Source organism: Camelus bactrianus, chromosome 34 (genome assembly GCF_048773025.1).
Source record: "Camelus bactrianus isolate YW-2024 breed Bactrian camel chromosome 34, ASM4877302v1, whole genome shotgun sequence".
Classification (NCBI taxonomy): Eukaryota; Metazoa; Chordata; class Mammalia; order Artiodactyla; family Camelidae; genus Camelus; species Camelus bactrianus.
In genome coordinates this window covers 14,597,517-14,622,487 of record NC_133572.1, presented here as the reverse complement: position 1 = coordinate 14,622,487, position 24,971 = coordinate 14,597,517, and the positions used below count along the sequence as shown (strand labels likewise).

Sequence of the window (24,971 nt, the reverse complement as noted above, 5' to 3'; positions counted from 1 at the left end):
CGTGAGGCCTTTTTATGCTCCCGTCTTATAATGTAAATTTAAGGAACACGTATATTTGACACAAAATAAAATGTCTTGGAAATAGTTATTTCCTACTTCCAAACCTTGGCAAACTAGGAAAATCAGATATGCTTGGTGGCAAATGTAATGATCTGAGAATAGTGAAAAGTTGATCAGAATTGGGGAAAAGCAGGTCTATATTTCGTTCCCTTGCATAAAGAAAGCCGAGTATGAGGAAAAGGATATGGAAGATTGAGGGGGATGAAGTGCTTGCTACCTAATAGTAGCCACAGTGAGCGAGCAGTAAGCCTGTGACTTTTCTTGTCACTAATTACTCTAAATCTCTGTTTTCTGTAAAAGTATCAGTCAGGTGGATGATAGTATACTGTTTAGGAAAAAATATGCATTTAAATGGGTTAAATATATCTAAGTGAGTTTCATGTATTTTACCAATTTATCTTCTTTTCTACTCAAAAGAATTTTTTAGGACTTAATTCCATATTTAGAAGTTTAAAATAATGCATTTATCTGAATGAGGGAAGAGCATGTATAATTTTTTAATTCCAAGCATGTACCATCTCCTACCTTTAAATTCAGTAAAGTATTTCAGAATATATTTATACTTGTTTTTGTTTTTGTTTTTTTTTTTTTTAGCTTCTTTGGGGGTGGGTAGGGAGGTAATTAGATTTATTTATTTATTTACTTTTTAGAGGAGGTACCAGGGATTGAACCCAGGACCCTCGTGCATGCTAAGCATGAGCTATACCCTGCCCCCTATGCTTGTATTTTTAATATTAGTTCTAATACTTCTTGAAAGTTGTGAATCTGTTTATAGTGGTTGATATTTAAACATCTTTTATGAGTAATTGGTCCATATATTTAACTAATAGTGAATTTTTAAAAAATTTTTGAAATAATTCTTTAACAATCAAATTTGAGTTTTGAATAACCACTTTGTTCACATTTTTCTTTTTAGCTACAGGTGTTACGATATCCCATGTCATCTTTAGTATTTATGAAGCAATCTTAGATTTTGTGTGTACTAAACCAGTAATATGTGTTATTTTCCAGGAATAATAGCCACTAGAATCACTTTTAAAGAAAAGGATGTAATTTATACTGCAATATGAAATTTATGAGATGTAATATATTTATCCAGACAGTATTTAAAAATACATATATTTTAAAAATTCAGTCTCAGTACATTGGACAAAATTTTAATTTGCAAAGTGATATCCTGGGATATTGGTTATTTCTTAATGGCTTCATTAACAGTTCAGGATGATGACAAAAAATTACTTTGTGAATTGCAGAATTTAATACTTAGGTTTTTAATACAAGTGTGGGAAATGAATCATCTCTGACGCTTTGAAAGTGACAAACTCTCAGGCATCATATTTGACACCATATCCTCTTACTTTTCATGTGGTCTGAGACTTATAAATTAAATCTTATTCTTCTTTCTGATTGACTGGGATAAGAAATAATACAATTCTAAAATATGCAAAAAAAAATTGGGGGCAAGGGAGGGACAGTCATTATTGATGGTATAAATATGTTTCTTTAGTGTTTCTTTTTTAGTTTGGAGTGTATCTTGCATTTGTTGACATTAAAAAAATAAGCCATAATTTTTATCAATAATTTTAATGTCCCGTTTTCATTTAGATCCAAGTATCTGAAAACCGTGAAAAGTGTGAATGTATTTTTATGTACATATGTGCCGGTCTTCAGTGTTCATTGTTTCATCTTCAGAGACCCCGCTCGCCAGGGCCTCTGGCTTGTCCTGAGTAGCTTCATCCTTTGCGATTTCTCTTCCCAAGAAAAACCGAGATAATCCAGACAGCTATTTCACAGGACTTTTCCTTGAGAGCTTTTCTCTTTAACACCAGTCTTTTTATTACAGAAGTTCTAGCTTGCGTAATAAGATCAGACAAATGAGAAATAGGAAATTGGGTTGTATTTTACATATTATATACTCTTATGTATTTATATTTATATATATATATATTGCTTCCTCAGATTTTTAAATTTTTCCAAACTGCCAAATAGAGATGAAAGAGTATTAATCTAAACATTTGAAGTGACTGAATCTAAAGCAGCCTCTTTGTTTTAAGATACTACATGATATGACTGTCATTATCAAAGTAAAATTTTCCTCTGTTATTATCAAATTACTAAATTAAATTATTATTGATTTGTTGAGTACTTTTTTGGTTATTTAGTAAGAATGGTGATGTGATGACTTAGTCTAAGAGTGTGTGTTTTAAATCGTATTCCTTAAAACTCTAATCCTCAAGTTTATTTCAGGGTTGTCTGTGTTTATATATCATGAGGTAAAGTGGAGTTCTGGCAAGTATCCAGTTAACTTTTATCAATGGAGGTAGACTGATCAGATAATGTTCTTCAGATTTCCTCCTTCCATTTCCTCCCAGTTGCTTTTTGATTGTATTTCTACACAACTAATAATCAGAAAAAAATTGTTACCGATGCACATTTCTGCACATCAAAGAAAGGAAGTACACAGAGCTTGAACCAAAATGGATAGTAAGAAAATTACTTTGTATATAAAACTGCATTCTTGTGTAACACAATGTGTAAATTTTAAAATAGTGGGGAAAATAGGTCTTAGCCAGATAATATGATCTACTTTTCCTCCATTGATATTGGCAAAGAGTAAGTATGGATGGCTGTTATTTGCTCTGAGTCCCTGGATCTGCTGAAGCAAAGTGGTATTTGTCATTTCTCCGCTGAGAAGTCAGTCATGAAAGTTGAGATGACAGCTTCTTTAAATATTCTAGGGCACTAAGCAGAAATACCCATAGGAAAAACACCACATCTGATTAGAGGTACTTTCTGAGAGGTGCATTTATTTTGTTGATGATAGTCCTGTTTTTTCTTTCCCCCCCTCTCTCCTGTAGCAGTTGTATGCTGCCCAGCTAGCTGCCATGCAGGTGTCTCCAGGAGGGAAGCTCGCAGGCATACCCCAAGGCAACCTTGGTGCTGCTGTGTCTCCTACCAGCATTCACACAGACAAGAGCACAAACAGCCCACCACCCAAAAGCAAGGTACCCTTTTGAAGTAGCTACATGTTTGGACACGTAGACTTTTACTTTTCATTCAGTCATATTTATTGAATATTTGTTATGTGCCAGCAACTGGGCTTAACTCTAGATCTTCAAGGAACTAATAGTCCAGTAGGATCAGGAAAGAGTGCCTATAAAGGCGTTTAGTCATTCATTTTTTCAACAGACTTGCACTGATAGCTGTAGTAGGAAGGGTGAGTAATGCAAAGATTCGTAAGATAGGTGTGCTGTCACCAAGTATCTTACAGTCATAAAATAGATACATGTACTCTGTGATGTAAAGTCTTATAAAGACTTAGAGATAAAGTGCGTTGGACGTTATTAGGACCAAGAGATTATTACCTTAAGTGAGAGTTCCTGGGAAGAATTTCCCAAAGGAGGGGCAGCTGAAATAGACCATAAAATATGAAAATAATTAGGGCCTACTAAAAATGTTTTATTTAAATATCAGTAACTTACTATGTGGTACAATATAGATGTAATTTTAGATGTATCATTCATCCAGTGAAATGACTGTGTGAAAATATGAAGATAACAGTAACAGCAGAAGTAAGACTGTTTAGAGGCAGTTTTGTTTTTAGAGCTACAGAAACACTTCCTGAGAGAACATGGAAATGGATCAGTGGAGTTTCAGATAATTCATTTCTTGGCTTAGAAGAAAAGAGAATCTGCAGAAAAATTAATTTTAATTTGTGGTTTTCAGTATCTTACCTAGATGATAATATATGAATGTATTAAACCTTCTATAGAAGTGAGAAGAAGAACCATAAATAATTTTTGTGATGTCACTCAGGGAAATAATCACATATTTTCTGACAACTAGAAAATACAAAGTAGAAAGCTGACACAATTTACCCACAAAATAATACTGTTTTGTCTTTTGCCAAATTACCTAGAAAATTGCTCCTGTTCTTCACTTCATGAAATCATGTTGAGATGTCTAAAGCGTAATAGGGTAAAAGTAGTCACAACAGTTGAAAGAAATGCACAGAGAAAAAAATTAGGACTGAGAGTGGGAAAACTCCAAGAACTTTTTTTAATCCTTCTGTAGTGCCCTGGCAGATGCTTCTCACTGTCGATGTATTAATCCAGGGTAGGAATCAGGAGAGAGAAAGGGATTGGTTGGTGAAATGCACTCTCGCCACCATCTTCTCAAAGCCCCCAAGTCCTGTTTTATATGTTAAGAGATGAAGGCATTTAGAATTGCAGCTTAACCTGGACAAGGAACTTAGACCATGGTTGACCAGAACACGTGCAAATAAATAGTGCAAAATACAGTACTTACTGCTGTGACATTAGGAAATAAACATCTCCCACCTTTAAGAGTTCTTCCAGCGTGTGAATGGACCGTGTATGTTCTGTGCTTGATCTGTACCTAAGGCCTGGTCGGCTTTTCTTTATATTCACAGCAGAACATACATTTTTAAAACTTGGTAGTAACTAACATTTATTAAATATAATTTAATTTCAAAGCAGTGATATTTTGGTGTCTCTGTGGACCAGCGGTTTCAGTGTAGCACATGGACAGCTAACTTTGACTAAAATAAAAATCTGCATTGTCATACACAAATAACTCTGTGAGGTATTATCTGCTGTTTTTCCGTGATTTATTAATCTGATTTCACATCATGTTTCATAATGATGCTTTTACATTAGGACATTTCATTTTATGATTTTAGAGTATATAGTTCACTTATAAATGACTAGCGGGTGTTTTTCTTGCCCCTAGAATAACTTTCATCCTTAATGTCTTCTCCCCAGATCACTTACGCAGATAGTCATGAAGCTTTTGAAGGCAGTCAGCCTCATCTGTGTGTGCATCTGTTTATTTGTTCATTCATTCACTCATCCATTCTAAAGTTTATAGAGCAGTAGCTGCAGTGATGCTTCCTTAGGTGACCGTGACAGGTGTAAAAGCGCCTGAAAGCTTGCTTTGCCACGATCGGAACACTGCTTTATGAGCTGTATGGTTCCAGACCCTCAGAGAACCCCACAGATGAGGTGCCAAGACTGATTATTTCAGTAATGTTAGAATTCTGCCGTATTCTGTGGTTTCATATACCTCCATTTATTTAGTACTAGTGAAAAAGCAGATTGTATTTCTATAGCTATGTTTTTATACAATTTAAAAAATATGTTTATAGTTTGTCTTTAAAGTTTGGTTACTTTTTGAAAATTAGCCTTCATGAATTTTCTATCATATAAAGTTTAAGCAAACTGTAGATGTTGTTTTTCTTCCCATCTGCAATTATTGTAAAATACATAAAAAGTTTAACCAAGAATAAAGTGCCTCTTTTTAAAGTAATAGCCATAATTTAATAATAAAAAAAAGTCCTTTCTTTGCTCAGGGTCCTCTAGCACACTGTCTACAACCAATTTTGTTGTCAGAAAAAAATGTCTAAAATGTCTTTGTGTTTTGGCTCAGCAGTGAAGTTGAGTGGGTTAAAAATAGCCAGACCAATAAATATTACCATTGTCAGTTTAATGAAGAATAGGGCTTAAAAAATACAACCAACAGTAAATAAGGAGGACTCATTTCAGTACATAAATTCAGTTGCTTATAGGCTGGAATTGATATTCGTACATAGCTTAATGAACATTTTGCCCTTACAGAGCCATTTTTACTTATATGTAATAGTTATTATTTATTCTTATATTTATATTTTTAAATAGTCAATTCTCTGTGTCCTGGGGGGGGGCATTTTCTATGTGTTTTATTGGTGGATTTTCACATCTATCTGACTATAAAATAGAATTCTTTTACTAAATGGCTTTGTGTTATCTGCCTACCTACCTGGCACAAACGAAGCTGATGATTTGTATTAAAAGTACGTTTATTGTTTGGAACAATGGAATCGTAAGCCACATCCAGGTGATGATTAAGGAAAACGATCTCATTGGCAGCTGTCAAAAATCAGCTGTGTTCTCTGGGTTTTCTTGCGTGCCCTTCTTCCGAGGTGTGCCTTTGCCTTTGCCTCACGACTCTAGAGAAGGACACAAACAAAACTTATTTGCAATTTGCAAAAAAAAATGGAAGGGGGGAATCAAAAGGAAGGGGCTCCAAAAGACTGTAAAATTGTACAGCATGAGTCCTCTGATGCATGCTGTTTTCAATCTGCTGTGTGCCAGTTGGAGGCTCGGGGAGTGTGTGCGCGGGTGAGAAAGGATAATGCTGAGAAATGATAGAGTGGCTGTGACCTCCAAGCTCAGCCTGGAAATCCAAGACATTGATTTCACTTAGCATTCCTGCTGAGAAATCTGGCGGAGTTCAGTTGTAATAAAAGAACAAGATTCTGTTCTAATGGTAATGGCGTATGACAGACATATCACTTTGTCTGTCCTCAGCACCAGAGAGAGGAGAATTGGAGAAAGGTCACCTGACCTTCCTGTGGTGTTGTACGAGTGCTGGACTGAGCTTTGAACCGCTGCCTAGGAACATAATTATTTATAATATTAAATGATAAAGAAACCCTTAGAGGACTCACAGTGACCCTCCAAAAACCGCAGACAGGAATTGTGCCCTGTAAATGCAAAAACACGGAAAGAAATCTGCTCTCTTCCAAATCTGCACTGGAGAACGTGGGTAGCGTCACTTGTTGAGTGATGCGTCTTTAAACTTACTATTTTGAACTGTTTTCCTTAATGCCTGGCAGGCTGTCATTGGTTAATTTTTCTTTTTTATGCCTTGATTTTATTATGCACAAAGACAAGAAATTTTTTTCATACTCTGTTTTGCCAAAGAGTGAAAAATCAAGGCCATCATTTCTCAAGTGTGACATAAAATCTTTCTTAATACATATACACTTGTCTCTTTGCCACTTACTTAATTTTTTGTCCTCTGGATCCTACTCCAAGAGTAATTTTGTCATTGACCAACAAAAGGAAATATATTTAGTTCTTCAGAGGTATTCTCGTAGCTCATGTGTGTCCTCGCAGCAGAGTTCATGGCTAAATATTGGTAATAAACTTTGAATGGAAGTATGAAATGTTGAACTTCCATGCACAAGAGATCCTGCTTAAAGGAAATTTTAGAAATCATTCTACTTCTTACATTATGGAGAATGATTTAGTTAAAGTATCGTTTAGCAGTATTGGTCCTTGAATCTCATAGACAATATTGCTGCTCTGAATCTGCTTATATTCCTTAACAAATGTTTAAACTGATTTGTTTATAGCTTAGCATTCTGCTGCAGGATGGACGCAATTTACTCAGTGACTTTCATTTTGCACCACGTATTTCTTTATTTAAATGGTTTTCTGCATTGTTTGCTGCAATCTTTTAAAAAACCTAGAAAGCCCTTACGTTGTGATAGTAGTTACTCTCTTAATAATATTTGTTTGATAAGAATAAATTATTTCTTTTAAAAATAATAGAATCAATATCAGCCTTAAGATAGTTAGGAGGAGGAGGCTTTTTATTTGGTTTCACACACAACTCAGGCAGTTGTTAGTAAAGAATAAGCTTATTATTTCGTGTGACCAAGAAATCCTCACATGTTGTAGATGTGCTAACCATCTGAACTTCAGATTTTAAGTGTTTTGCCTTTGCGAAAGTAACCACCTTTTGGGAAAATTTTAAGTGCAACTTATAAATACTATGAAACATCTCTTGGTATTTGAGGAAAACTTAAACATTGCCTGCAGCTAACCAAAGAGTAGTTAGTTTGAAAAGCTGATGACAAGAGAGAATTCCTGGGTGCTTTTCTTTTAACCTTCCTATGACCCCAGTCATACCCCTGGTCACAGTTGTGTCTCTGTCAATGACAGAAGCACATAGATTGTCCAAATCAATTTTTTTTTGTTGTTCTTTTCAAATACTTCTGGCCATGATGTTCCCATTTGCTCAGCAGTAGCACCTGGGAGGTATGACAAGGAAAAGAAATATTTTTCCAACAAGCCAGAAGAAGCCCAAGCCAGCTGACCAGACACAGTCAGATAGTTTCAGGGGCCGTATCGCTTCAAATTCAGAAGCAGGAAGTGAAGCTGTGTTGTTTTATCTGATGCTCTTTCACAGACGCAGAAGTGAAGATCTCCTCTGATTTTGTAGCCAGGTGCTTACGTTAGTAATGTCAGATGTGACTCCTAGTAAAGCACTTATTTTTTGCTGTAATGGTACCAATCACATAGTTTCGTGCTATCAAGGAATTACTTTAGCAGTCACACTGATCTCCAGGGTAGAACTGTGTAGTGTAGTACCATGAGTCACAAAGTGTGGTACACATACACACAAATTAGCAATTTCTGTTGGCGGTATGAACAATCAGAGGATAATCATGATTCATCTTAATTGAAAATTAGTTCCAACAGGAGAGTTAGGAAAAGAAGCTTTTTTTGCTCACTTTGAGACAGTTATAATGCCAATTATAATGCTATGCCGGTGCCAGTTGGGGCGAAAGGTTGACTAAAAAAAGTGCACGTCCAGTATGACCACTACCCAGTCAGACCGGCATCACACTGACTATAAAAACACTATTTTTAATATTTGACAGAAACATCCTTTCAAGATAAAGCAAAAGACATCAAAGAGATTTCGTAAATTTGAAATGGACCAGGAAATGCTAAGGTCTCCACAGTAATATTTTCATTATGAAAAGTTCAGAAAGCAAGAAAGCACTGCTCAATACGATCACAACTTCATTTAGCATTTTCACATTTCACCTGGCCGTGGAAAATGTTTAGTAGTAGTAACTGCTGGAGATGTGATTTCCAGCATGTAAAAATTCCTGGACTATTACTACTTGACTTATTCTTAGAGCTTTTCAGGTCAAGAACTCAAATAATCGTTACTCACTACACAGAGCTAGCACTGGTCTCCGAATGTAGTGCTTCTGAGTAATCCACAGTGCTTGAATAGCGTTAATCAAAGAGGGGCGTCCATTTGTCTGTGTATGTAAGATCAAATAAAATCACTGATCCATCCTGAAACTATTGGACCTAGTACTTTTGTAGATCTCCTTTCTCCTAAAACTTCGAAACAGAATGGAATGTTGGTCTCAGCTAATAATAACCACATTTAAATTGGCTGCTTTCTAGTCCTCTGCTTGAAACACTGTCCGGCATACCAATTAAATGCCAGAATCTTCCGAACACCTTGCCCTGTTCAGCTGCTCTGTGCTTTGTTGAATAGCTTTTGAACACCCCTCCTTCCCCCATATTTCAATATCTATGAAATAACAATTTTGTGAGCCTTTGAGATGCGATATGGATGTGTCGGACTCAAGAGGTGAAATGTGGCCACTATCGTTGTCATCTCTTCCTGGGTGGGACATGTTTACAGTAGGTATCACATAGTAGCCCTGTCATTTTAAATAAAATAGTTTTCTTTTTGTGGTCCCATGTTGCTAAACTGAAATATGTTAAATGAAGTGTTATCAGCAGAACCCCTGTGATGAGCCTCCTCCTTTCCTTTTCATCTGTATTCAGTTAACAGGAATCTCAAACAGCTAGGTACTTAAACAGCAGCTTGTCTGAGCGCAGTGGTATTAAATGTCCAAGTAGGTCATTTGGTGATACATTGTTATGCCCCGAAAGAGGGGGATGGGTCACATTTGTAACATTAAAAACAATAAAAAATTATACAGCAAAGAGACAGACTAGTTATAATTTTGGCAATTTTTTTTTTTTTAAAAAAGGCAAAATACACAGAGGGATTTAGGTAGTTTCCCCTGAATTTAGCTGGCCTGGCCTGTGTTCCCCAGTATACTGATTCTGTTTTGACAGGAACCTGTCTAGAACACGGCAGCCAGCTCTGATGAGCCATGTCAGAGCTTTTTAATAATGCAAACCATGGGGAAAGCCAGAGGAGGTTGAGCCTGTGCAGACATGGGAAGAGTCACAGAATCACATTTTTTAAAGTGGAAGTTGTCATCAAAAATAGGTCTAACCCAAAACAGATTTACCATCCAAAAAGCTAAGCATCTAACTCATTTTGCTGTTAAACCCTAAATAGTGTAGGGAAGAAAGACCGAACAATGTGAAGGGATGTCCCTGTACAGGAGGGCTGGCTGGTACAGCACCAAGAAACATCGTGGCTAAACTGAGTCATTAACACGTCAGAGACTGAGACAGCGAAAGTGCACTTCTGTGGTCTTCTTTCCTTTTAGGGAATCATTTATAATTCGAGCTTCCTAAAACAGTCTTCAAATCAATTAAAGTGTTTAATTTGCCGTCTTAAATTATTGATCATTTGAACTATTGATTCACCCCCTTCCCTCCTTTAGCCTTGACCTGTGCTAGAACTGATGAATAGATTGAGAAGTGAAACCGTGGATGACTGCCCGCTCTAAAGCTCGGGTCTGAGTCTCTCTCTCCATGTAATTGAGCACATTCTGCTTACTCATTCTCTCCTGTTCGTAAAACAGGAAGAATTTTAGTAGTCTCTTTCACAGAGCTGCCCCGAAGTATAGATTCATTCTCTACATGACAACACATATTAATACCTTAATAGATTGATGGGAAATAGAATATATGCATATTTATTTGTTAAATTTCATCAGTAGATTTTTCTCTAGAGAGAGCAAAGCATTCTAATATTTTTAAGTATTATGAAATAAAGAATGGAAAGAAAGCAATACAGTAAACAGATGTGAATGTAAGAGTCAAAGAGATGTTACCTAAGACAGATGCAAAACTCAAAGTATTCAGAAGTTTTATTTATATAACAAAATGTATCAGATGTTTTGTTTATAGAATTATGGAAGTTTAAGAAAGAAGGAAATTCAGGAAGTATTCCATCCAACACACAGTAACTCAGTCACAAGGTCACTTTGCCTCTGCCTAGTCTCCATCAACGACGCAGGGAGTCCACCACTCCATGAAGTGGCGTCATTATTCAGAGTAACTCAGTGTCAACAATATTCTTATTTAAATGGAACTGTAATCAGCTTTCCTGGATTTCAAATTACGGCTTCACTTAAATGACTACTGTATTTGTTAGTAAAGTAGTAGAAAACGCAACCCAAACTGGATTAAGCTGAAAGGAAACATATTCAGTCACAGTAAAAAAAAAAAAAAGTTTTATTTCTTTATTAAACATTCATTATTAATTAATATAAATAACTTTATTTTAAAAAGGTATTCTGATTTCAGGTGTGGTTTAATAGAGAGACAGGCAGTATCACTGGGAATTGATTTCCGGCTCTCAGCTCTGTTCTTCTCTCGTTCTCCGAGGCACTGTCCTTTCCGGTGCTCTGGCGCCCTATGCTTACATCCTCCCTTCACTGATTAATGCGTGCCCGTTGTGTACCAAGTTCAGTTCAGGACAGTAGAACCACAGCTCCTACAGCTGTGAACAGGACAGTTTGTCTTAAGATCTTGCAGTCTAATGGGAAGTGATAAACTGTGAGCAGTTAAACAGATAATTTCAGATATTAGTAAGTGCTATGAAGGAAATAAAACGTGGTGAGAGTGCCGAGGACAGGCATGGGACTCTCCCTGAGACAGAGTACGAGGGAAGCCCTCTCTGAGACGGTAGTCATGCACAGGAAAGTACCTGCAGAGGTCTGAGGAAAAGATACTCCAAACAGGAGGACCCGCTATTGCAGAGACCCTCGCATGTGGGCGAGGTGACAGATTCCAGGCTTAGAAAACAGGCTGGGGTAGCTGAAATGCAGTGAGCATGAGGGAGAATCAGAAATGAAGTTAGGAATGAGAAAGACCACATCATATAGGGCTGTTACATGTTAAGGAGTTTGAATTCTATTCTAAGTGCATTCACTTTTAAAGAGAAATTTTATCTTTTCCGTGTGTCATACCACTTGTTAAACTCTTGCAATTATCTACTCATTGTCTTCCTTTCTTAGGGTGTTAGTCTTTTCCTTTTATCCTTTGGATCAATCAATTAATACTTTAAGCATGTCTGCATTACTTCCCTAGAAGCACCCTGGAATCTGAGCCCTAATGACATATCCTGGACCTTGCCATTAGAGAGACAAAATTTAATTCAACAAATATCTATTAATCTATGTGTCTGTCAGAGTCCTAGCACCTGAGGATACTGGTGAACGGGGTAGACAGATCTCCGTCCTCATGGAGCACTGTGTAGGTGGTGAGGCATGTGGTGAGGGATCCAGACAGAAAAAGACAGTCACCTACAGTCTGTTAAGAGCAGCAAGTAAGGGCCTGCAGTATGGATTTAACCTAGAATATTTCCTGGGTTTTCTTTGGATTCACTTTACAGCTTTTTTCATTAGTAATATAAGAAAACACTCACAATTGATAGTACCTGTCACCACCTATATGAAGCAAATTGCGTGGTTGAGTTTTTGGAGTGAGTGTTTTGGTACTAAAAAAAATTGTTGATTTTTAAATCGTCACCTTAAAAAATAATTGCTATATATTAGTACTCATGAGTTTTAGAATTCTTATTTTCCTTAACGTCTTTTGAGTAGATTAACAAGTCACATAAGAAAACAGACCCTAATTTCTAATCAGATTTTTAGTTTTGATACTAGTTTTTTAATTTTTGATTTTTACCCCAAACTTTGTAACCCAGTGTGATTTCAGTGGATCTGCCCAAGTGCAGCAGACTTTTAGCTGTCTTTAAAAACAATTACTGAAAAGTGTGCTGCAAACTTAAAACAGTTACAACAGGGTAGTTTTAAAGTTATGAATAACATTATTTTTGTCATTGGGATAAACCTGCAGTGTCCTGAACTGAGCATTTTGGACAGGACAGCATTCTTGCAAAGTGAATCACACGCTCTCTCTTACTCTCCGTCTCTCTCTCCCACCTCCCTTCTCCATTCCTCCAGTTATAAGCTTTATTAAAGTCACACCTTTTGTCCTATAAACATGGAATGCCACTCACTTAAAAAAAAACTTTTCTTAAGTTTATGTAAAACTTGTATAAATAATGTGTTTATTTTCTTGTTAAAAATTCAGTATATGGTTTATTTAAGCATGTACATTCATAATGCACTTAAAATTCTATTTATTATACTTACATTGAGTTTATACACAAACTTCTAATGTATCTATTTTATTGTATTATATTCTATAAAGTGAGATTCTTTTTTAGTTATGCCTCTTTTCACATTTTCTCATGCACATACGATATGGTAGTGGCATTAATTGCACAAAGTTAACTTAAGTTAATCCAGAGCCTGTCCAAAAAGTTGTAGTGAACTTCTCCATCATCATTCCTGCAGTTACTCATTTCTTCTAATAATCAACTAAAGCAGACAGTCATTCTTCATCGTAGTTTTTTAAACAAAGACCAGAAAAGTTGTGCAACTTGATTAGCGTTAAATGTGGGGGGAAATGCCTTCGAGAGATGGACAGTAAGTGGTGTAATTCACCTTGACGGTGAGTTATTGCTAGGGTCTGCTTAATATGATCAGGGAAGTTTGCAAGCACACGTTCCTTATGTCACGTATCTTAAAGTTTAAGAGCAAAGGAGATACAAAATAACATTCAAAATGCAGAAAAGCTCTTTTTTTTTTTTTTTGAAATAGAGAATAATTTTATAGTCCTCTAGTTTTACTTAAAAATAGATTTGAAATTTTTTCTGTACTAAAGAAAGGATTTTGCTCATGGAAATTTTAATCATAAATATTAAATTTGAAAATTGCATTCTTAATGGCTCAGAATATTGAATATTGCTCAGAACTTGTTTAACAGAGTGCTGCTGGGAAAGCAGCATGCCTGAAAATGCAAGTGGCAAAGTATCATAGCTGTTTTCTTTAACCTGAATCGAACTTATATGTCCTCAGATTCTCAGGGAAAGAATGTACCCGTTTCCTAGTCCTGGACATCCTTGTAGATAATATAATTGAATGCTTCTTAGAATTACACTTCCCTCCCCTTGTGAGTTGCAAGACTTACAATATTGCAATTACAAAGTTGCAATATCCTATAGCTTTTAGCCCTTGCAACTTACAGCTATGGACTAGCTGATTCCATTGGGTGACTTTTTCAGAACCCAGCAGTTCATCCTTTATGATTATGGTTTCTCAAACCAAAGGATAAGGATGAGCTCACTAAATTTAGAGAAAATGAGGACCAGAATTTTCGTTTTACAGGTTTTCCATTACCAAAACAGTATGAAGAGAAAAAATGTATACTTAAATAGGAAAAAAATTGTATCCCCCCCACCCCATTGTTTCCCAATACCAGAAAAGATGAAAAACCTTACATTTTCATAAAACCACGAAATACTTTTTATTAAAGTTCTGTTAGAGTTCTTTGCAGGACCAGTGATCAGTACTGAGACTCCATACGAGACTTTCATTTAAATACCAGGCCTTTCAATAACCAACAAATTTTCTTTTTTTCTATTTTATTATATAATTTGAGCTGGTATGGTTTGTTGAGTAATTTTGATGACTTTTGATAGTGTAGATATTTCATAAATAGGAGAAAAAGAAATTGAGACCAAAAATAGAAGGGATGAAATACTGCAAAAAATTTTCTCTTGTGGTATTTCCAGTAGCACCTAAAATAACATAAGGAAAAATTGCTGTTGTGAAGTATGTATAAAAGCCTTGTGACAGCAATAGGAATGTCCTTAAATAGGTACTGATTTTTGTTTTCTAAACTTCTCCATGCAACTCTTCTGAGGATCAAAGTTTCATTTTAAGTCTGCGGGAGCTCAATATTCAGGTCAACCCTATATAAATACAGGGCAAGAAAAGAATTTTGGGTCAAATGGTGGAATTTTTAGTGCCAGTTTTCATGCACATAGTGCTGTCATTTATCTAAAAAAGATGGTTCTGATCCAATTTTAAGAGAACCTCTGGTAATTTTTGTTTGATTTGGTTTTGCTTGTCTTTTTCTATTAGCATTCATAGATTTGCAGTGAGCTGGAATTCTGATCTGCTATATATGGGACTATAATTTATGGACTTGCAACAAACTAAATGAAGGAAAGATCAATTCCATAAGATTGATTATATTAGGAACACTTCCTTTACCCATTGAATTTAAGTGGCTGGCCCATAATACGAGCTCAATAAATGTTTACTAAATGAAATGTTTATATTACACAACTCAATCTTAATAATAGGAATTGAAACCTTAGTTATCACTGTGACATAATTTTCACTGTTTGTTTTTGTGGTTAAATTTATTAATGCAACATTATCTAAGAGAATGTATCTGTATAATTTTTTAAATTCAATAATATATTTTTTAGCTATTGTCAGGTAAGCTTTTGGGCCTTTGGTGTAACCATGTTATTTTCTACAATTCTAGGCATATACAATAAAACACTGAGGAATTTAATGAGCAAAAAGAAATATTTTTAAATTTTTTAAAAATATTCCTTCAAAATGTATTTGAATCCTGTTTGTACAAACAAGATTCACTTCGAATGCACAGTTAATAAAATAGGGAGGAAAGGAAGAAAGTTCCCAACACAGCCGGGGAAGAAATAGGGTAAGGAAAGACTTCCAGGAGATGTGTCGTGTAGAAGGTTTTCAAAGGAAAGTCAGACAGCCTGTGCAAAGACACGTAGGTTGAATTTCCTCTGAATTTTAAAGAAACAAATAGGTTGACTGTAATGCATCTCTAGAACTTTGGGAATGAACTTAAGAAGAATGAAAACGTAAAGTTAAAAATGTCTAGAGGATGAAATCTAACCGCCCTACCGTGGCCTTCTGTGATCTGGCCGCAGTCAGCTCACTAGCCTCATTTATTACTTCTGCCTTTCTCCCAGTCCCAGCAATTTGATCTCCAAATGGAATCGCTTCCTCATACATCATTTTATTTCACCTCTTTTTGCCCGTGTTTGTGCCATTCTACCTCTCTGGAATGCTTTTGCCATCTTCGTTCCACGTTTCTCTCCTGCCTGGCACCAACTCATAAGATCTATCTCAATATCATCTCTATGTAGAATTGGTGATTCCATCATATGTGACCACACTGCACAGATACACTCTCCTTGTGTAATATCACAGCACCCTTACAACACCCTTATAACACTTCCCTTGAATGACTGTGAGTCCCTTGAGGGCAGGTGTTATATCTCATTCACCCTTACTACCCAGCGTAATACTTGACATGTAACCATTTGCTGTAGTTCTGTTGAAAGAATAAACAAACAAACAAATAAGCAAACCCTCTGTGGAAGTAAGCTAAAATATTATGTCCAAAAATATGACTGAGTTTAGGACCCCTTAGGTCAAAGATCAGTATCTTGGATCATCGGAGGCAACTCTCAGTGCAGGATGAACAGAATACGATTGTACCTAAGAAAAGTGAAATAGTACTATTGTACTACGTAGAAAGACCTTGCATACAGAACAGTCATGGAACAAGAAAGTAAGATTTCTTATTGCTTATCCCATCAGTCTAGATGAGATATACTAGATTTAGGAAATATGAGTGTTCTGATCATTTGAGGGATACCATGAAGCAAAAAATGCATCATTTACCAGCCCTAACTATGGTCTGAGTGAAGTACAGTCAGTCTTCCCTTGGTATCTGTGGGGGATTGGTTCCAGGACCTCCCTGGCCACCCAAAATCCATGGATGTTCGACTGCCCTTTGTAAAATGGTATAGGACAGTCGGTCCTCTGTGTCAGCTATAGTTGGCTGAATCTGTGGATGTGGAACCCGCGGATCTGGAGGGCAGGCTATACTCACTGCTGCTTTTTGCCCTGATTCTGATAGTGAAATTTGCTTTTTGAGGTTTCTTCAAATTAGAAAAAGGGTACCTTAAAAAACTCAGCAATATTCTGGTCAGGTCTAAACTAATTAATTAGCACTCTGGCCTACGCATTTACTATGAATACATCTTCAAGTGAATTTCCTCCCTTATGCATGTTGAAGAATTAACTGTGCACTGAAATGAGAGACACAGACTTACACCAATACAGGCTGCTTTTGTTATATTGTTTAACTGACAGTTCAAACAAAGTTTTAGGAGGGAAACTTTTGGTTTTCCCTCATATTTTTAAGATTATCTTTCTCTGCTTCCCTCTTATGCCAGTCTAACTCAAATATGGCAGAGAAATATTTCACCAATACATACTCACACATTTGTTTATATTATATATAAACATTATGGATATTACATACAAACATATATATACATATATTCATTCTTTACTATTATAATCAAGAATACAGGTTCATTTTATTTGGCAATCTAATGACCCAAAGCAACATTCAAAATAAAGTCGAATGTAAGGTAAATATGCTTGTTCTTCCTCCTTAATTCAGTTTAAAAGATATCATCGAAACTCATGTAATGATACCATTAAACAGTTGCTGTAAAAAAAATCTTTTATGCCATCCAGACCATGAAATGTATTATTCTTTTAATGTTATGGGTTGGGAAAAATTAAACATGAGGCATTACAGCTGAGTTTCACTACACATTAATTATTATAATTGACTATTTCTTAAATGAATATCTGATAAATCAATCTTGCAAATCCTCATGCTTCATGATATGCTTAACTCAATACAGACACTTAAGAATCATTATGCTGTGAGAGCTTTAACACAAATTTGAGATCATTATAATTAAAATCAGACTCTTACCTGATGCTCAGTTCTAAGCCTTTTCATCTGTATTGAATTTTCTTTGGCCTATACCTTGAATTTAATATTATAACAAAGATAGGCAGAATATATAATCAAGCTAAGCATCTTCAATATGTTGAGAAAAAAATTTCTTGTCTCCAGGGTGCAACATAAAAACTGTCCTTAACTGACATTCTATATAAATAGTCATCACCCTTAGAATTTTTTAAAGACATCAGTTCCCTTCTGGTCACTGCCGTGAAGACAAAGAATGCCTTAATGACTTTATTGAGGTTACCATTAAAATAAAAGGAGATTTGCAGACATCAGCTATAAATCACTATAAAATGGCCTGTGGGTAACCTTTGACACAACTCATTTGAAATAAACCTGAGACAGATTCAGAGCCTTTGGCCAAGCCAGTAGGTGGGCTAAAGGTCTTTACCATCCTCTCCTTCATTTCTTGCAATATTAGTTCGTCTCTAAGTGACTGCACAGCGCTTGGATATATATATAAATTGACATGTGTTTTGTGTTGAAACAAAATAGATCCACTTGGATAGTGTTGAGGATGTTTATGGCATTTACTTGAATATGGGTACTCTTTTGATGCACTTATGATATATGAATCCATTTGGAATTTACTTTTAGCTGTTTTGTTAAAATATTTCATAATTAGGTGTCACATACTTTTTGCAAGGGTCCAGACTAATAATTCCTGAATTGAGCTCTTGATGGTTTCTATGATAATGAGGTAAAAACGTTTCTTCAGAATTAAGAAAAATTGCAAAACTTCAGATGTTACTTTGATTTTCAAAGAAATTATTGCTAAACTTTTTTTTTTTTTCTGTTGGCGTTTAGATGAGAGAGAGGCAGCTCTGAAAAGTTGCCTAGGCTTGTAGGCTTTTGAGTCCCAAGCTTAATAAAGTTACAGCTATTTACAAATCTCTGAATATCTCTAACCTTAGTGTCTTTATCTGTGAAGTGAGATTGATAATATCTCACACTCTTGCTATAAGACTTAAAATAAAATATGTAAGGATGCTCTATAACTTGAAAGTTTAGATGTCAGGGAGTAAATTGAATGGTATTGGAAAAATCAGCCTTAAAATTGAACAGATGTAAAAGTATTCAAATTATTTTAAAAATTTATTAATATTTGGATTACTAAACTTATTAAATGTACTTTTATATGTCTTGCAATATTTTGACTGATTCCCTCAAATACTTACATAGCAAATTGTGTACAGAACTATTACCATTTTCTTCTTTGGAAGCTAGCTCCCTTTTTAACAATATTGCATTATAAAATCAGCATTTCTTTTGGAGTTGGTAGAAGTTCCCAGGTAAAATTTGTATAACTTTTGTATTCAGTTAGGCATATACAATGCCTTTTGTCTTATTCACTCTCTAATAGGTCAATTATGAGAGAAGGACAAAGGAAGAAAACGCTTTGTCAGTCATAATTGGAAAGCAGTTATTTTTGATGAATATCTCTGGAAAGGGAAAATAATCTTTATTTCTAATAAAAATCATCTAATCCCAAATAGCAAATTTTATAGGACTTAATGTTCCAGGAGCCCGTGCTCTTCATAGCTTTCTGTGGTTTCAGACTCTTCAGAAAAAGAGGTGTGAGGGTCAACAGAAAAAGGAAATTATAACCTCTTGGAAATTCTGAAAATTGAATTTTAATTAAACATCTAAGATCCAAAATCCAAATCCCAGTCCTAGTCCAGTTAGTCAGCTGCATTTGTGACAGAGAATTAGGTCTAAATAATCCAGACTAAATAAAATACAAATTTTTTTTTCAAGAGAACTTTTATGATACTTTTAGATTCATCACCGTGATATTTCTCTTAAGTGCAGCTGGACCCTTAAACAGCATGGGTTTGAACTACATGGGTCCACTTACTACACAAGGCTTTTTTTCAGCAAATATATTGGAAAGTTTTTTGGAGATTTGTGACAGTTTGAAAAAATTTACAAACAAATTGCGTAGACTAGAAATATCAAAAAAAATTAAGAAAAAGTTATGTCATGAATGCATAAAAATATATGTAGATATGTATACAACATACAGACTATGTGTTAGTCAACTGTTTATGTTAGTAAGGCTTCCAGCCAACAGTAGGCTATTAGTAGTTAAATTTGGGAGTATCAAAAGTTATGCTCAGATTTTGGTCAGTGCCCCAAATCTCAGCATTGGTCAAGGGTCAACTCTATTAAAATTTCCTAGCAAGTTACACAGCCTTAAACTGTTGTATCATTTAGTGTCTGTTTATTGCTTCACCAACTGGAATATAAATTCCTTTTCCCCCATGACTAGCACTGTTGGAAATGAGGCCTAAAAGATGCTTTTGGAACAAATTAAAGAATAAACCTATCACAAGAGGAAAAAAAAAAAAGTGAGGCCAGGGCAGATGGGACAATTCTTCTAAATCTATATTCGGAAAGAAAAATCACCAATACCACCCTTCATCTGAAGGGTAAAAATCAGTCTGGGTTAAAACAAGTGGGAGTAAGAAAAGTGAGTTTTGCATTTACATTTTATTTTTACTTATCTTTGGACTTTCTGACCCTTTGTCTTCAATGACTGCCCCTCTTTCTCTGTCTGCAATGAACGGAGTGAAAAGAGTTGAAGTTTGAATGTACTAACCTAATAAAGTTTCAAGTTAAATTAATAGGAAGCCTGTCACGAAGGAGTTCCTAACAATGGCTCTGTTAGCTGACATCTTTGAGTAGAAATCAGTGAGGTCCCAGAGATGTCAAGCTTTCAACCCTAAGGGAGAAAGCAAGAAGAAAAGGGAGCAGAGTTCTGAAGACAGGGAAGAACTATGGAATTCAAGTGGTGAGAAGAATTCATTTGAAGAGATTTAAATGTGGAGGGACCCAGGGCAGTGCGTATGCCCCTTTTTTGTTATTCACGAGTCAAAATGACATTTGCATTGTATGTAGATGTAAAGAATTTTTAAAACACTTTATGAGAAAACGATAGAAAAAAACTTAGAATTTATCAAGAGTTAGCCATTGATTAATCTTAACAATCCATGTAGTTAATATTTACTAGTTAATAATTAGTGTTCTTTCTATTCAAAGTGTATGTGGGTAATAAAAACCAATAGACTAATGTCTACCCTCGAGAAAGTTGTACCGTAAAGGGTGGGAGTATCAGCTAATCTGTAAAGATCCCTTTAAAGAGTAAAGTCTTCTTAAGCTATTTAAAATCTGATTATTTTGCTACCAACCATTCTGGAAAATAACTAATGCAATAAAATGCAATACAATGATACGATTGTTATAGTCACGAATAGTAGAGTGCCACCTTAATCTTCCCTGACCTTCTTGCTTTATGTCTCATTCTCCCTCAAATTTGTCATATGCTTGCATGCGACACATACGCATACATTATACATGCCCATCCTTCCCCAAGGTTCTGTGCCTTAGACAATTTGGCCCTAACTCAAGTCTCCAAAATACACCAGTACACTGGCTATCTGTCGTAACTGTATTAAACATTAAACAGTCAGTCACAGTGGGCTCACCAGACTATTGGGGTTGGATCTGTGCCTGTTAGAACCTATACATGCATGTGGGGGAATTGGAAATGAGGTCTTTGATTTAATTAATTAGTATTAAGTGACTTATGTATGATTGTGCCTTCTATTTCTTCTTCTTCTTTCTCCTGGGTTAGCTATTTATGACCTATCTGCTTATAACTCAGACCAAAGTTTCCCCAGGATCTAGGACAATTTCAACCCCTTAAAGAGCTCTAGATATTTTTTAAAGAAATGTTTTTAGCCCTCTGTGGATCTTCCAAGTATTTGATTTTGTTGTGTTTCAAGATCCACTCATTATTTTTACATTTTTATGACTGTTTACCCATCCCCACCCCTGAATAAAGGTTTGCAAGTGGTATATTTACCTCTTCTTTCTATGACCCCAGTGGGACAGAGTCTACACTCATTTGTATTGATACTATTTATATTGTTCTGCTGTTCTTTGATATTAAATCCTTTTGTAAATTCAGGTAGAGAGATTGCTGTGTTGGTTTTGCACAATCAGGTGCAGGTAGAGGTGCCGTCTCCAGCATAGAGGTGGGAATAGGATTTGATCTGTTGTAGTGTCTATTTCCTTAAATTTTATTTTGTGAATCTGCATTGCCCTGAGAGCTTCTGCTTTTTTGTATGTGAATCTGTTCCATCGTTTGGTAACTTTGTAGTTCTCGATTTTTTTTTCCACATTATCTTCAAGTGAAACTAACAGAAAAATAACAGTGACAAATGCTTTTTAATTATGAATCTAAGGACTGATCGGGTGGTGCCAAGAAAACGTTAAATTCTTGTATGTGGAATGATCAACTCTTTAATTTCTCTAAAGCACTTTTTAAAAGCTTTTGGAGATATACATTTAGAGGTTAATAAGAGGAACTGGTATGATTATTAACATCAGCTCTTACTGCTCTATGCTTTCTTTTAGCCTCTTGGTAGAACTGTTAATCATTTTAAAAGATAATAGCAATCGTCTGGATGTAATGAACACCATAGGACAAAATAACGCTTATTGTTAGGAATTTGAAGTTGTCTGGGGACCGGAGGTTAAACAAAGTTGAATCTGAAACACCATACATTTGATACTATTTCTTGTTATAATTTCTCATCAGATATTATTGTTGACACTTGTATTCCTCCTGTTCTCCTTTTCAAATAGTTCAAAAACTTTACTCTGCAGAATTTCTGTGAGTGGGTTTTCATTTGGTATTGTGAGCTAAAGGTCTTCTCATATGACATTCTTCTAAGTAAATATATAGAAACAAATATTTTCCCAGGAGTTAAAATGAGATCTTGGTTAAAAAAAAATGCTTTGGAATCATGTAACAACTTAAGTTAGGGTTATATATGTTAACGTATATTGACTACACTCTTTTCTATAGAGGATAGATTAGGTATCACTGCCTAACAAAATAACCCCAAATTTAGAGACTGTAGATAAATAAATACTTGTCTCACACAGTTTCTGTGGGTCATAAATTTGAGAGTAGCTTACTTGGGTGGATCTGGCCAAGAGCCTCATGTGGTTGCAGTCAAGTTGTCAGCAGGGGTTGCAGTCATTTGAAAGCTTGACTGGTGCTGGTCTATCTACTTACAAAGTGGCTCACTCGCATGCCTAACAAGTAAGTACTGGTTATCGGCGGGAGGCCTCACTTCCTTTCCAGGTGCATCTCCCCATTGGTTGTTTGAGTGTCCTCATGACATGGCAGCTGGCTTCTCCCTGAGGGTGATTTTGTCCCCCAAGAAACAGTTGGCAATGTCTGGAGACATTCTGGTTACTGCAGCTTGGGCAGGAATGTTACAAGCATCTGAGGGTAGAGGGCAGGGATACTGCTAAACACTCTACCACGCACAGGACAATCACTCACGACAAAGAATTATTCAGCTGAAAATCAGTCGTGCTGAAGTTGAGAAATCCTGCCCCAGAGCAACTGACCCACAAAAGCAGAAGGTAGAAGTTGCAGTATCTTTTATAACTTAGCATCAGGAGTCAAACTGACATTTTTGCACTGTCCTGTTGGTTACGTAGGTCAGTCCTGTCCATTGAGGTAGGAACGTAAGTGCCAGGAGGCAAGAATTACTGGGGGCCATCTTGGAGGCTGGCTATTCCTGAGAACTTTGTGTGTAGAAAGAATGACTTTTTTTTTTGCATTCTTTTTTATTGAAGTATAGTCATTTTACAATGTTGTGTCAATTTCTGGTGTACAGCATAATGTTTCAGTCATACATATACATACATATTTTCATATTCTTTTTCATTTTAGGTTACTACAAGATACTGGATTTAGTTCCCTGTGCTATACAGCAGAAACTTGTTGTTTATTTTATACGTAGCAGTTAGTATCTGCAAATTTCAAACTCCCAATTTATCCCTTCCTACCCCCTTTACCTTCCGGTAACTGTAAGTTCTCTATGAAGAATGACATTATTTGGTTTACATATTTCAAAGAAATTTTTTAATTAAAAAATGAATGTAAAATATTATTGATCTTCCAGAAGCTACAGTTTTCCTCTCCTTGTTTTCAAATATGTATGTGTGTGTTTGTGGGTATAATTTACAGTTTTGAGTCATTAAATCAACAAAGTCAGAACACAAGGAAAATAATCTATTAAAGTATTAACAGGGAAAGAATAGGGAACATTTAAAATAACAAATTAAATGATGAATGCTATTTGAATACCTTTAAATTAATTAAGGGCCAACAATATAAAAGTAAAAGCAATGTGTAATTACCACACTGAAGCTAATGTTCCCCTAACTACACTGCTAGCATCCACTTTTAAAAGAAGCAGGTGTACATTAAGGGAAAGTGTAAAATGGCAGAATGAGGAACTAGAACATATTACCCTCAGCTAAATAACTTAAGACTTGAATTTAAATGGCAATCAAGTCTAATGATAGCATTAACACAGCAAAAGCATACCTATCGGAGAATTCCTGGAGCTCTGTCTGCCTGGTTAACAAGGCATCTTGCAATCTGTAAGTCCAAAATCAAGTTCATGAAAAGGGCTTTAGGGCTATGTGCTCTCTAAGATGACAGGCTTGGTTTTTAGGTAACAGGAAGCTGGTAATTAAGGATGGAGCTGGGGTGGCCACCTAGTAGGAGTCCTAATTTTTCAGGAATTTTCTAAGAAAATAATTTTAAGATTGTTAGTTTTGTATTATATTGCCTTGACTCTTGTGTATAAATGTAAACCCCTTCTCATCTAAGTTCTTCATGAAGGATGGATCAGGGATACACCAGTCTTTTGGGGGATCTCTGATATTTGTTTTGTTTCTCTCTCTTAAACCTCAACTAAACTGTAGGGGGAAAATGCTTTTATGTGGGTGGGAAATCCAGGTGAAAAAGGGCTCTTACAGTGAACAGTAAGGCTAGAAGAAGAAAAAGATGAATATGAACACAAGCTAGGGAAGAGGAGTGTGCCCACAGCGCACGTTATGCAGTCCAGCCTACTGTGTAACTTCCCCACTTTAATTTAATACGATTATTTCATCAGAGGGGATATCAGCAGCATCATGATTAATTTTGAACATGTTTCATGAATGGGTCCATTCCTCCCCATGTGTTATGACTGCTACTTCCTTTACGTGAGTATTTATAATAGATAGGAGACAACCACAGTTGTCAAATTGTGCAGAGGAGATAGCTTGAAATTATATATATTTTGTATTAAATCACTGCATGGTTATCAAAGAATCAAAGCATATTTATAAATGAAACAGTATATTAAATGCACAGGCAACCTGTCCTCAAAGAGTTCAGTTTAATAAAACACAATTCCACATGACTGTATACCTAGGGCTTGAATAAAAAGTAAATGCACCTCTTTGTTCCTTTATTACTGACCATACAAAACTAAAGTCTCAAAG

At 35.7% G+C, this 24,971-nt stretch overlaps 1 protein-coding gene across 15 annotated transcripts in view; it reads left to right on the top strand.

The window, feature by feature from the left end:
• Positions 1-24,971, top strand: part of SOX5 (SRY-box transcription factor 5) — a 903,293-nt gene that overhangs the window by 831,483 nt on the left and 46,839 nt on the right. For 14 of the 15 annotated variants that reach the window (XM_074357827.1, XM_074357830.1, XM_074357824.1 and 11 more), the window contains one exon: positions 2,919-3,065. The exons of the other annotated variant lie outside the window; for it this stretch is intronic. In XM_074357827.1, the coding sequence (XP_074213928.1) occupies positions 2,919-3,065 (147 nt within the window). The remainder of the gene's footprint in view (positions 1-2,918; positions 3,066-24,971) is intronic. 15 annotated transcript variants of the gene reach the window in all.